General features: G+C 38.9%; 1 protein-coding gene across 2 annotated transcripts; it reads right to left on the bottom strand.

Annotated features, from left to right (window-relative positions):
* Window positions 1-10,060: 10,060 nt before the first annotated feature.
* LOC122632119 (secapin-like) lies at window positions 10,061-14,873 on the bottom strand. 2 transcript variants are annotated; one of them, XM_043818614.1, is made up of 2 exons: window positions 14,633-14,873; window positions 10,061-10,724 (listed from the first exon to the last, which is right to left on the bottom strand). In XM_043818614.1, the coding sequence occupies exons 1-2, from the start codon at window positions 14,657-14,659 to the stop codon at window positions 10,323-10,325; spliced, it is 429 nt and encodes a 142-aa protein (XP_043674549.1). In that variant the 5' UTR covers window positions 14,660-14,873; the 3' UTR covers window positions 10,061-10,322. The 2 variants fall into 2 exon arrangements, with proteins under 2 accessions (XP_043674549.1, XP_043674550.1); XM_043818615.1 differs by having other exon boundaries at window positions 10,061-10,690.
* Between the last annotated feature and the right edge of the window lie 11 nt (window positions 14,874-14,884).

The following is a 14,884-nucleotide window of genomic DNA, read 5'->3' as shown; positions in this document are numbered from 1 at the left end:
GTCGAATTTGCCTAACGCGTCGTCGATCTTCAATGCATATACTATTCGCTAGTTACGATCGAAGAAGGCAAGGACGTCGATTTGGAGCTTCGCTAATTGGTCCCAGCGGGCGGACTCGACGGAAGAGGAGATTGAGTTGGAAAGAGTGAAAGGAGTAAAAGAGATAGACAGACAGAGAGAGAAAGAGAAAAGGAGAGAGAGAGTGGTATATATATATATATATATATATATATATATATATATAGATAGATAGATAGATAGATAGATAGAGAGAAAAGAGAGAGAAAAAAGAAAAAAGGAGAGAGAGAGAGAGAGAGAGAGAGAGGGAGAGAGAAAGAGAGAAGGTCGATGTTCAATTGTCCCTTTTTTCCGGGAGACGAACGATCCAAGTTAACTTTCGAACGGGACGAGTGTTCGATTAGCGTTAGAACGACGTGTGTCGTTCGAGGCTCGCGTCTCTCGTGCGAAACGACGATTGATCCCGATCACGTCGGATTCCATTTCGTATCCCAAATCCTTCGGAGGCCTTCCGCCAAGAGAGATACGGATAGATAGCTATAAGAAGATCTCCTGCCAAGCGGTTTCTATGTAAATTCGATGTCTCGCGAGCATGGAATTTGGAAATTCTTTGAGCAAAAAGCCGTTACTAGGAACGTCCCGTTTCAAGACTTTATTCGATATAGATATCTGTATACCCTTACACAGCTTAACTTGGTAAAGAAAGAGAGAAAGAGGGAAAGAGAGAGACGACAACGACGACTTTAATATACGTAGCTCGCACGAGCTGCTCGCCAGTAGAATTATCCAGAAAATTATGGATCGCATTACCGAGAAAGAGAGAGAGAGAGAGAGAGAGAGAGAGAGAGAGAGAGAGAGAGAGAGAGAGAGACACTAAACGTGCGCACGTTCCTTTAACCTTTCCTAACCATTTTAAAACAAAACACTGTAGGCTCTATTAAACCGATGAATCCATTTGCTTAAGTAGTTCTCTCAACTTAATCGTACGGCGAAACTCGCTACGTCTCGAGCAACTCGCTAGCTACCTATCTACCTACCTATCTACATATCTACCTACCTACCTACCTACCTATCTACCTACCTACCTATCTACCTAGCTACCTACTTACCAACCTTCCTTACCTACCTACGTACTTACATAGTACATTCGTTGTACGCATTATAGTAACAAAGTAGTTTGATTAAGACCTAGTTACCATCGCAGTTGCCGAATTGCGAGACAGAAATTTTCTCCCTCCCACTCGCAGCTCTCGCCTTGGCTGTCTTTCGCACACGGTTTATACATTCCCGCGGAGAACGAAATCATATATCTACGTATTTATATCGTTGACGTAAGTAGTACGAACGTCGGAAACGAGAGAGAACTCGCTAATTGATTATGGAAGAACACATGATTCCCGTTTGGAAGGAATTTATGTATACTCGATATTCATGATGGTTATTCATCGATGACACGCGGTTACGCATTACGTTTTCTTATGCATTATGAATACGCATTTTACGTAGGTAAATTTTTAATATAACCCCGCTTCTCGAACGTCGATTACGGTTCGACGACAGCGTAATAACTTTGTGAGTTTCGATATACCTACCTAGCTACTAGCTACTAGCTACCATCACTGATCCTTTCTCCTTCTCTCTCTCTCTCTCTCTCTCTCTCTCTCTCTCTCTTTCTCCTCTTGTAGAAAAAGGAGAAGCCTTTAATCCACCGAACTAGCCTACTGAAATATACATGAGTCATGAGAATATATACGAACGAGGGAAGAGAAATAGAGAGAGAGAGAGAGAGAGAGAGAGAGAGATAGGATCTGTGTTACGAGATATATTCCCTAATCACGTAAATCATAAGCTCGACGAAGTGACGAATTTGAGCTCTATTATCCGATCGTTAGCCATTAGGTATTCACTCGATGGCGCATAGCCCGTTTCGTTTTAATCGAAGAGTACGGTAAGATAAAGTGGTGAGACGGTTGTCCATGATTAGAAGGTAAGATAAAGTGGTAAGATGAGTGTCCACGTTAACAGTATATAGTAGAACGAACCAACGAACGAACGAACGAACGAACGGAAGTACCTTCGGTATCGGAATCCGTTTCGGAAATCGTGTCTTATCTATCCAAGATCGAATAGATATCAAAGAATTATTATAGGCGAATTAATTGATTTAATTATCTGATCTGTCCAACGTTCTAACGATTTCTCGGAACGTTTCAGTATGTCGGTTACGTCGTTTATTCTACAAATAAACGAAGTAAACGTAGAAACGATGTCTAAGGACATTAATTCGACAGATGTCCAGATATTAAAGATTTAAGACCTCGGCTTAGATCTCTCTCTCTCTCTTTCTCTCTTTCTCTCTCTCTCTCTCTCTCTCTCTCTCTCTTTCTCCCTCTCTCTCTCTCTCACTAGCTTATACCTTTTTCGGTAGAATAATTCTAGAACGCCCACGACAGACGGCGTCTATTGAATTAATACTTACATCGACTAGGATATCGTATAACGAGAAGGATCAGAACGAGAGGGATATCCGATGAATATGGATTATCGATGTCGAAGGCTTATCGTTAGTCACTTCCAATTGGAATAAAAAGAGGAAAAAACGGGGAAAAGCGATCCAAGATGAGTAGGTTCGAGATTTCAGAGAGAGAGAGAGAGAGAGAGAGAGAGAGAGAGAGAGCGAGAGAGAGACAGAGATAGTATTACGTTGTATAAGACAAAGAAAGAGAAGAGAAGAGAGAAGGATAGATAGGGAGAGAAAGAGAGAGAAAGAGAGAGAGAGTAGGAGAGAGAAATAGAAAGAAACTCTTTCTCTATTTCGCTTCAAAGGGCTATTCGGAAAATGCAAGAGTATGTTGCTGCTTAGGTCGACTTTCGAGCGAGGCATATTGAATCCACGAGGGAACACTCTTATGTTTGCTTTATTTCTTTCTCTCCCTAAAACGTGCTCGCTCGTTGAGATTCGACGATGGAATCCAAGCGAATACAGATTATCGACGGAACGGAGACCAGTGTATCGTCGCACGCGTACACCGTTATGCTAGATGCAGAGAACTAGTGGGAGTCACGGTTAATCGATTACGAATAGCTTGGGAGAGTGAAAGAGGAAGGAGGGTGGGGGAGAGAAGAGAAGGAAAGAACGACAGAAAGAATGAAAGAATGAAAGAATGAAAAAAAAGAAAGAAAGAAAGAAAGAAAGAAGGAAAGAAAGAATTCGCGGACCTTTAGGAAGAGAGGAAATATCGTTGATGCTAGTTCGAGATGGTTTTCTGTATTATAGAGAAAGAGAAAGGGAGAAACAAAGAATGAGAGAGAGTTACATGATAGAAAGAAGATAAGAACAGGAAGAGAGATACCTAGCTCTCGCTCTCTCGCTCTCTCTCTCTCTCTCTCTCTCTCTCTCTCTCTCTCTCTCTCTCTCTCTCTCCAGAGAAAGAGAGAGAAAGTCTCGACATCTATTCGTGGCATGACGCCACGTGGTATGCCGATGGTATGAATCCAAATGTCTGTGCACGCGCCTGCAACTGATTGCCCTGCTAGTTCTGGAATATCGAATCGGCAGACGTACCTTACCAACCTAACTTATGTTTGCTTTATTCCTTCCGGATCGGTCCCTCGAATCGTGGTAATCCAATGATTATAGCTTACCGATCCTGTAGACTTAATCGATCGCTTTGCCGAGACGAATTTGCATTCTACGAGAGGAAGGAAGACGGGCCTTGAAATACGAGCCAGTTATTCTAACGCGTAAGATAACGCCGCGCGGCAGATAAGCGCCGTACGAAATAAAAATCTCGCCGATTTCAACATCGACGTATTTTATAACCACCGACGTCGAACCTAACCTTCTAACCCTTCCCACCCTTCCCCGTCAACCTCCACACGACGCTCTTCCCACCTTTCTTCTTCTTCTTCTTCTTCTTCTTCTTCTTCTACTTTCGTCCTCGGAACTCCGAAGCGAGGTTCGCCGCTTTATACGGTTCTTTTACGATCGGCAAATATCGGTGCGCCACCTTCGCATTTAGACATACATTAATACTCCGATCGTTCGTCGTTTCAACGACCGAATGATCTTCACGATTATCGTCATCGTCGTCATCCTCTAAAAGTCTTATGACTACTCCGATACGACGACTTGGACGAATCAAAGCTGCTGTAGATATACACACGTATATATTATATACATATATCCCTCTTCAATAACGATATCCATGTATAATTCTATTTCGTTTGATGGGAATTTAACGCGTATGCTTGTGAATATTACAAAGGTCTATGTATTCGTAAGTACTCCTAACGTTGGACTCCAGATATATCTAAGAAAAAGTTTTTAAAGGTTTTATAGATACCCATTTCTTCTCGCGGAGCGAGACGGAAGTGAGATCGACGATCGATCTATCCATTCTCCCTATCCGTCCATCCCTCTTCCCTACCTACCTCTCTCTACCCGTTCAAAAACTTGCCGTAGGGGGTAGAAAGAACGTACTCCGGGTTCTATCGTTCACTACACTTTTTACCCGAGAGTAGAAGCAGAAACGACGGACGGACAAGGACGGTCCAGGGAATTTATACCTAGGCGAGCGATAAGAGGATGTGTGAAAGGCTTCAATGGACCGAATAGTTTTTTCGCGGCTATCTCGAGGTTGTCCAGATGTTTCTGTCCAAGAAATTATCTGGGTCGATCTTCCGGTGCTTATTCCATTGAATAATAATATAGGTCAGTGCATCGATGGCCGACGTTTCTTTTTTTTCTTCTTTCTTTTACTTTGTCTTTCTTTTTAACTGTTCTTTTTTTTCCTTTCTTTTTTTTTTTAAATAACGAATCGAGCATTCTCTCGTTTTTTTTCTCTTCCTCCTCCTCCTCCTCCTACTTCTTCTTCTTTTTTTTCTTCTTTTTATTTTTAACGAAGATGAACGGAATATCGCAAGTAATTTTATCGCCGATAAAATTCAATTCGTCCTTTCGAACTTTCTTCTCGTCCGAGAGAAAAAAAGAAAGAAAGAAAGAAAAAAAAGAAAAGAAAAAAGAAGAAGAAGAAGGAACGACGACCGCGGAGAGACTTCGTCAACGACGATATTTACTCGACCGAAACATTCAACCAAAGGAAATGATACCCGTTGGATGTTGGATGGAAATGGAATTGAAATACTTATTTTTTGTTCTCTCTCTCTCTCTCTCTCTCTCTCTCTCTCTCTTTCTCTCTCGTGTTATTCCTAAGATTATCAGGACATTTTCCTGGCGGGTCTTTCGCTCTATTTCTCGCGGTTGGAAACTTTTTCCTTCCTTCGTACGACAAAGTTCTCGGTGATCCAGGCGTGCGAGTCGTCGTCTAAGGCGAGAAGTCTAAAGCAAGTCGTATCGAATAGGTGGTATATGTCGGCCCACCTCATTCTCAGAACTCAGAAACATAAGGTGGCGTGGCCAAGATGGAGAAGGAGAAAGAAAAAGAAAAAGAGAGAGAGAGAGAGAGAGAGAGAATAAAGAAAACGAGAAAAAAAATAAAAAATAAAGAGAAAGAAGGAGAGAGAGAGAGAGAGAGAGAGAGAGAGAGAGAGAGAGAGAGTAATCGAGGGTTGTGAGGGAGTAATAAAGGCGGGTCCTCGTAAAATGTCGTAGGAGCAAAAAAGGATTATTACCTTAGAGGCAATATCGTAGCGATGTAGAAGCGATGTAACGACAGCGGATTATTACAAGGGTGCTGCTGGTCTCCGGTGTCCTTGGGCACCTCCTTCCGCTCGTTAAAATTACATCGTCCTGTATACACGCCACTCGCATTCTCGTTTGGCATTTCTTCTTACCGGCTTGTGATATCGTTCTCTCAAAAAGGGGAAAGAACATCGTTGTTCCAACATTATATATATATATATATATATATATATATATATATATACGTACATACATAAATATATTTATATAAATATATATGTATATATAAATGTATGTATGAATGTACGTATAAATATACAGACATATATACCGTGGCATGCGAAGCACAAATTCTTACGAGCAACCCTTTATAAAGCTTTACCGCTCGACTGCAGACGGCTACTTGCCAAAATTTTTCCTTCTAATCGAACGCGAGCAAGATATCGGTTCTTTGATACACAACCGACAAGAAGAAGCCAGAAGAAGAAGAGCTTTTCGCGATCGTCTCTTTTACAGATACATATATATATATATATATACACATATGTACATACATACATACAATACATAGTTGCACATTCGAATACGAGATCAGCCGAGATATCATATGTACATATATATATATATGTATGTTTGTATATGTACTCTATCTATACATGTACTCATACACATATGTACGTAATTCCGTCGATAAAAGCTCTTTTTAAGATAGATACGTTTCGCGCGAGTCCACGTCACGATACGATACGCCCTCGTGGGAAGCACATTCGATCGTATTTATGAGAGCTGCTTTCGTACGTTGGCCACCGCAAATAGAATGACGTATTAAATCGATGCTCTCTCCGTAAACTACTGATCGTTTATAACACTACAAGTCCGCCATTTTCTTTGTAATTTTTCTCTGTTTTTTTTTTCTTTTCTTTTCTTTTCTCTTCTCTTCCTTTTTTTCCTTCTTTCTTTCTTCTTCTTTTCTCTTTCATTTTTTTCTTTCTCTCTCTTCTAACATTCCACGTTCGTCCTATTTTTTTTATCCTATTTCTTCCTTTTCTATTTGTTTTAATTGTACGAATTTATCGACCAATACGTTGTTAAATATTTTTTATTAAGGCAAAAGATCAGCAAATTTTATCGAAACAAATTATTAAACAAATTATCGTCGCGGCAACGTAGCTTCCTGTAAACTTCAATTTCGTTTCCCGTTAAACATAGAATAAGTGCAAACGTCAAGACGATAATACCATTCGCGCGCGCTTTTACATAAATCAACGAACGTTTATTCTACAGAGCAACGAATGTTTGCGCGCGGAAAACCGCCGGTAATAACTTTGAAACCTCTTTTTTCTTTTTTTTTTATTTGCCCGTCAGTAACCATTATCGCGTTAGCGTAACTTGCGTTGAAACGCTTCGTTATCGTGAATGAAAAAAAAAAAAAGAAAATCAAGAAAAAAAGAAACGAAAGAAAGAGAGAGAGAAAGAGAAAAAAACAATGGAAGGGAGGATTTAAAAAAATAGAAAAAGAGAAAAAAAAGCAAAGAAAAGAGAAACAAAGAGAAAAAGGGAAGGAAAAAAAGGAAAGAGAAAAATCTGAAAAATCAACTTTAACTCTCGACGAGAGATGTTGCGGAAGAAAATATGACCGAACAACCAAAGGCAGCAGCTGAGTGATCCTTTTGTTCGATTTTATCCTATTATCAAACTCGCTTGATACTAATCAGCGATGTCTATGCACATACATATATAAGTATATTAGATTATCGAATGGCTAATTGACTCTTGGAAAGAGATTTAAATAAGTTATACCTATGTATATACACCGTACATACATGCATGCATACATACGTACGTACGTACATAAGTGGAAATGAAAATTTTATTTCTGTTGGATGTTTTAAATGTCGAGCACACAAAAGTGAGACGAAATAATGGCTGAAATCTTTCTCTCTCTCTTTCTATGTATGTATATGTGTATATGTATAAATATATCTTTCTTTAATTTGCGCTCAACAGTCGGCAAATGTTATCGCGGTTTGGCGTCACGCGATAAAATCGCAACATTTTTATATAGTTCTCGTTGCGCAAGATTTATAATCATGAAAGACTTATAAAAAAAAAAGAGAATAAAAATAAAAAGTATCTTTGTTGGTCGTACTATTGTCCTTTGACATTTTTTTTTTTCTACTAAAATTTTCTCTAACCTTTTCATATGTCCATCGACGAGAGTTTATCACATCGAACAGGATGTTCTCCGATCGATGTTATTTCTCTCTCTCTCTCTCTCTCTCTCTCTCTCTCTCTCTCTCTCTCGCTTGCTCAATTCAAAAGCTTTGGGAAACTAACGTACGTGCAAATAAAATTGTTTGTTCGGGTGTACACGAACAGGATGGACGGTTCGCTTAATGCGACGATAATCACCGCTAGGTAGCCAACCTTTTTCGGTAGTAGGTGTCGAAAAATGTCACCAAAGCTGTTTACGCTTTCCGACTAAATAATGGATATTTGCTGACGAATTTCAAACATTATTTATAGATAGGTAGATACATAGGTAGAGAAACATCGATCGAAGCACCGATCAATCGGAGGACAGTAACGCTTCGAAAATCTGAACAGAAATATCGTATCCGATTTGGAACGACTAGTGCACTTCTTTCTCTGGGTATAGAGATAATGACGTTGCATTGGAAGTGTCTCGGTCGAAAGGAAAAAAGGGAGGAACAAAAAGAGAAGAAAGAAAAAAAAAGGAAGAGGAGGAAAAAGAGGAAAAAGAATTAAACGTCTGTCTCTCGTTTCGAGAAACAAGAGAGAATGTTTGAAAGGGAGAGAAAGACCGTCTTCCGTTCTCTAGGAAGATCGTCGAAAACATTTGCTGTCGAAACGGAGAGAGAAAAAAATGGTAAAAAGAGAAAAGGGAATATATACAACACATGACACACACACACATACATACATGCGCTCGTACACGTACACGGAAAGAACATACTCAACGAGTAAAAAGCGAGACGATTCACAAAACGCAACTCGCTTTATACGTTTTCAGAGTTGACAACGCTCGTTGTACGAGCAACAACGACGACTAGGCTGTGGCAGTAAACGAAAAGGGATAAGGGACGATGGCGCAAAAAGGGGATCGAAGAAAAGGTGAGGAAGTGAAGAAGGAAGAAAGGAGGAAGAGAAATAAGAGGAGAAGGAGGAGGAGGAGGAGGTAGAGAAGGAAGAGAAGGAAATGCATAAGGTGAAAACACAGTGGCGGCAGACAAATGTCGATTGCAAGCAACAAGTGTCGAGGGGTGACTACTTCTGACAATGAGTACAAAATCTAGCTGACTCGAATACGTGAGTAAGTAGGTCTACGAAGGAGGCGGCACGCGTCCTCTTCCACCGCCAAGCACAATCACCACCGCTTGCTTGCAGGCCACCGACACTCGCAGACCTTTTCGCGCAATTAGCGATTACGCTAATTCGGCTCGTATTTCATTCAGAAATTTAAGGCACTCTTTCAAATCGGCAAACGTTCCTTAGCTTTCTTTTATCGCGATGCGAGATTGCGCAAGGAAACGCGATTTCTTTTAAATTTACGCTATGACGAACTAATAATAATATAATATATACAGGCATGTGGGCGTATATGTTTTAGATCTGTTCAGTATGTCTTTGTGTGTGTTGCGTTGAGCGTGCTTGCATAAAAATATAGCGACACGCGAACGTACGATGCAATTACGCGCTTTCTCCTTTTTTAGAATTAATATCACCGTTTTAGCGTCATACCGTACACGCGCAATCCCTCTTTCTTTCTTTCTCTCTTTCTCTCTCTCTCTCTCTCTCTCTCTCTTTTCTCTTTCTCGTTCTCTCTTTCTCTTTCTCTCTCTTCTTCTCCTCTCAAACAAGCTACGCGACTAGCGTCAAGGGAGGAATTATTTATGGTCGAGTTTCGTAGTTATAAATAAAGCATTTAGCACGCGTTTAATGGAATTTATTGCGAGTATACGACTCGCAATGGCGAGCCACCCGATGACAGGCACGGTCTGCGTTTTTCGAACACGCGTATCGATGATAACAGCCAACGCGACGTTTCATTCGCATGAAAAACTCGACGAAATTGTACCCTTTTTTTTATCTTTTCTTTTTTGCTTTCTTTTGTTCTTCTTTTTTTTCTTTTTCTTTTTTCTTTTCATCTCTCTCTCTCTCTTTCTCTTTTTTTTTTTAATGACGGAACGTTATCAAACTTGAATTCATCGAGTTGTTCATTAAAATTACGTACTTTCAAATCATTTTTCCTCTCTCTCTCTCTCTCCCTCTTGTTCGCTTACTCTTTCACTCGTTTTTTATTTTCATGTCTATCGAATTCAGATGGAATTTCAATTCGCGCTGGTATGATTTTATCGAAGTTTGTATCAAACGATATCGAATTTACAAGGAATTTATCTCGAAAAACGTGGAATACAGTGCGTTTTGTGTAATTTCTTGGAAAATAAAAATAAATATCGTATCATCTTTATGCATTATTTTTTTTTTCTTTTTCTTTTGGAGAAATATTGCTGGTGGGGTACTTTTTGTAAGGGGGAATAGGGGAACTTTTTTTTAAATTCGTAACTTTTCTCTTTCATACAAAGTCCTCGTCGTCGTCGTCGTCGTCGTCCTCGTCATCGTCTTTGCGTCTACTTTGTCATAATCCTTCGAGGTTGAGACGACATTTTCCATTGATGATCACGTGATTAGGTGGACACCTAATCGGTGCTACGATGATCTGTCGCGATTCCACGTCAGGTAGGACAATGGTAGTATTAGATTCTTCCTCCATTTTGACACTCGTATTATCAGCGGGTTGCCGATTAAAGATTGTGCTTAATTTCGTCGATATGGCACCGGTCATCTTTTTGGCCGCCTGTTCGATATCGGTCCATTCGAAACGTTTCGTACGTTTCGCCGTCCCTTCCTCCAATGGCCACGTCAATACAGCCAAGATGAGGATGTACCAACAGAGATAAAGATGACGCTTCGAAAGACCCATTTTTCCCCTGGTTTTGGTTCCCCCTGGTAAATAGATAGGATAGATCGATTCACATACCTACGCATATTTTATCCTTTAACATGATAACACTGTATAGATATTTACGTATGTATATTGTTTAGGTATTAAAAAAAAAAAAAAAAGAAAGAAAGAATGAAGAAGATTCGTCGAATTTCTTTCTCTACGTAGAGATATTGCAAGTTTTTCGAATTTTTAACAGCTTCCGTATTCGAGATTTTCAAATTAATGGAATTCAGGATATGTATTCATGTATCTATATATATATATATATATGTATGTATGATATGTATGATAGTATGTAGCTATGTATTATATACGTATGTATAAACTCGTACGATCGATCGATGTTCGTTGGAATCAAGCTCAAGGAGAAAGAGGTAGTAGGTATCTCTACGAGAAGAATCCACGTTGGAGTTTTCTTTAACGAAGAAAATGCGATAGCACGTGAAGGAAAAGTGGAGAAACATTTATTCTTAAGGATATATTTCGTAGAAGGAAGGAAAGGTGGAAGAAGAGAAGAGAGGAGAGGAGAGGAGAGAAAAGGAGAGAAGAGTATGGGAGGAAAGAAGGGAAGTATACGTTGGCAGGTATTGTCGAAGTAGGAGAAAAGAGAAGAAAATTTCTCGTCTCGCGTATCCACGTCCCCTCCGTTTCGACCCCACCCCCTCTCACACACCATCGCCCCCGATGCGCACGATATCTTCTTCTAATAATACACATCGCTACTATCCGATGCAGCCACGATAAATATACGATGCGAATAAAGCAATACATCTGCTTATCGATTTTCATCGCGAATGTGAATCTGAAAATAGGTTTTCCCATCCACGCTCTCTCTCTCTCTCTCTCTCTTTCTAACTGTCTGTCGCTCTCTCTCTTTGTCGAAGGAGCCAGGTTAGAGAGAAAGAGAAAGAGAAAGGCTCGCGGCACTTTGCCTAAAGGGTAGACGGAGAGCGAGCGAGAGAGAAAGAGAGAGAGAGAGAGAGAGCTTCATTTTTCAAACGGAAGAAATAAGACAGACAGATAGGCAGGCAGGCAGGCAGGCAGGCAAGGAGGGAACTTAAGAAGGACGAATAAGGGTTCGCTGAACATCGAATTAACTCTTCGGGGCTTCAACGGTGAGCAGCGATAACTTGGGAGGGGGAGAGAGAGAGAAAGGAAGAGAGGGATGATTCTTCCTTCGTAGGAAAATCAAAAGGCGTCTTTTACTAAATTCGTTGGGAGGTTACAAAAAGGGAAGAGTAGATGAATAAAAGAGAGAGAGAGAGAGAGAGAGAGAGAGAGAGAGAAAGATGGCAAAGAGAAAGAATGAAGAGAATGCAGAGAAAAGAGAGAGGAAGAAACAAAAAGAAAAAAATATCAACGAAAAGAAAAAATGACGGATAGATTGATAGATGGATGGATGAATGGATGGATGAAAACGAGACTACTTTTCGAAAAGTGAAAATTGACTCGAAAAAATCGTCCGAATGTGACCGAAATGCAGAGAAAATTGAATTCATCGTTTGATATAATACTTATATCGCTGCGTAAAATAAGAGAAAAAACAGAAAGAAAGAGAGAAAGAGAAAGAGAGGGAGATGATAAAAAAATGTTAAATAAGCAATCGCAGATCTTTCGAGAGGAAAGAAAAAAGAAATGGAAGTACCTGAATTAGATTAAAACAAAGAAGGAGAGAAGCGAAGACGATGGACAGAGAGACGGACAGAGAGAAAAAAAGGAGAGAGAGAGAGAGAGAGAGAGAGAGAGAGAGAGAGAGAAAGATACAGACTGATAAACAGACAGACCGAAAGAGAGAGAAAGAGGGAGTCGATTGCTCGGTTATTTCTGGTACTTTCGATGATCACCCAAGGATTCGTTCAGCCTTTATCGTCTACACAACGTAATAAACGCGCTTCTAACTCGAGTACCGGATCTCATTCACGACAGACTCGAACAAAGATACTGAAGAGAGCTCGCACTCGAGAAGCGAAAGAGTACGATCGAAACTCTTCTACTGGCTTCTCCGCACTACATATCTCTTTCTCTCTCTCTCTTTCTCTCTCTCCCGTTCGTTCTTTCCCTTTCTTTCTTTCTTTCTTGCTTTCTTTCTTTCTTTCTTTCTGTTTCTTTCTTCGTTCCTTTTCTATTCTCTGCCTTTTTCCATCTTTCGAGTTTTGACCGACCTCTCGGCAAAGCATATCGCTCTCACAAAGGTCAAAAGTGCACGATTTATCTCCTCTCAGAGAATTTACATCGTCATGGACAGCCCAACAACTATTTCTTTTCTTTTCTTCTCTTCTCTTCTCTTCTCTTCTCTTCTCTTTTGCTTCTTCCTATTTATCTTTTTCCTTCTATAAAAGACGCAATCCAATTCCGATGACTTTTAAAGAACGATGTAGTTTCTATGTATCCTATAATACTTATATCTGCGCGAGAAGGCAGCTATGTTACGTACATGCTTATTGTATATTATAAAAGCATTTTGACGTTCCAATCTTTTTCTCCTCCTCCTCCTCCCCCTTCTCCTCCTACTCCTCTTCTTCTTCTTCTTCTTCTTCCTTCTTCAACAAAGTCGATTTCCAATGAAGAAAAATTGACACCAACTTTAAGGGCGATCACTCGGTCGATCTATTTTTTTAGCTAACGATATATCTTTCTATGACCGAATGCGTTTTACTGATAAGAAAAGAAAGAAAGAAAGAAAGAGAGAAAAAGAAAAGAAAAAAGGAAATATAAAAGAAGAATTTTTTTTTCTTCTTTAAATAAAAATAATAAATATTTTTCCGTCTTCTTAACGGTGAGTTTTCGCGCAATTATTTTCTACTTTATACTGCAACCAACGAACGAGTCTTTCGGCGAGTCGTCCGTACTCTCTCTTCTTGCGTAATGTTCATATTATTTACACAATAAAGAGTAGTAAAACTTACAAAATGTTTTTTAAAGGTACACCTGCAGGTTGAACAAAATAAAAAAAGAAAGAAGAGAAAAAGGAAAAAAAAAAGAAGGAAAACGAAAACAGAAGGGAAGAGAGAGAGACAAAGGAACGAATTATTTCCGACGGTTGGTTATAGTTTAAAACGATGTTAGAGAACAACCTCGATGAGGATTCTTATCAAACGAGAAAGAGGGAAAGGGAGTTCGTTGAAAGAAAAATTCAACGATAACAAAAAAAAAAAAAAAAAGAAAAACAAAAAACTCGTGAAGATCTTGATATGCATTTTGATACGATAATACATTATTAATAAATAAGATAAACGAACGCTTTTAATGTAATATCTCCCTTTTATGATTATTAAGCTCCCAATGGTACCTTCTCTTTCTTGCTTTATCCTATATGAAATAGAAATGAAAAGTTGATGAAAAAGAGAAAAAAGAAAAAAATAAAATCAAATTGAAAATTGAACGAACGTCTCAGACTCGTATGTATATGAGCAACCATTCATTTGGCGAGATGATTGATTTTACATAAAAAAAAAAAAGCAAAAATGTAGAGCAAATTGATAATTTTTTTTCATTTGTTAATATATATTTAAACATTTTTATATTTTCTTTTCTTTTTTCTTGTAGGATATATTATTAACCGAGCAGTGAATTTATTTAGGGATATTAATTTAATTTGACAAGATATTAGTAATTAGTAAATTATTTATTGATCAAACGCCATACTAAATTAATTTTATCATTTTTAGGGACGTTGAACTTAATTATCAGGGAAATATATTTTTAAATACCAAAAAGAAATTATGCGCTAATTTTTCGTTAAACTTTGATAGGGTTCATAAAATTTTTTAAATTTCGATAAATGAAGTTCGCCGTTGTGTTCTTTGAATGGTTCGTATAAGCTTGAAAAAATTGGAAGCTCGCTTTCGCAAGAAAAAAATTCTATTTTATAATCGGTACGATATTTGTTGTCCGTTATTTTTGTATGACACACCAATGTAGATATTCATATGCATACATACCTTGAAATTTATATAACGCGTCGGCATTTCCCGAGAATATCCATTTTATATCCATTCTGACATTGAAAACGGGTTTTAGTCTTTTTTCTGATAGGAACTATCAACGGAGAAGCCTCGGTCCTGAGCAAAAACGTCAACGACAGAAGAATGACGATTAAAAAGAAACGAAAGGGTGCCATGCTTTTCTTTTCCTTTTTTTATCTATAGCTTTTTCTCGTGTCGTTATTATTATTTTCGTTATTATCGTTTTAT

Source organism: Vespula pensylvanica, chromosome 9 (genome assembly GCF_014466175.1).
Source record: "Vespula pensylvanica isolate Volc-1 chromosome 9, ASM1446617v1, whole genome shotgun sequence".
NCBI lineage: Eukaryota > Metazoa > Arthropoda > Insecta > Hymenoptera > Vespidae > Vespula > Vespula pensylvanica.
This window is presented reverse-complemented; position numbering and strand designations above follow the sequence as displayed.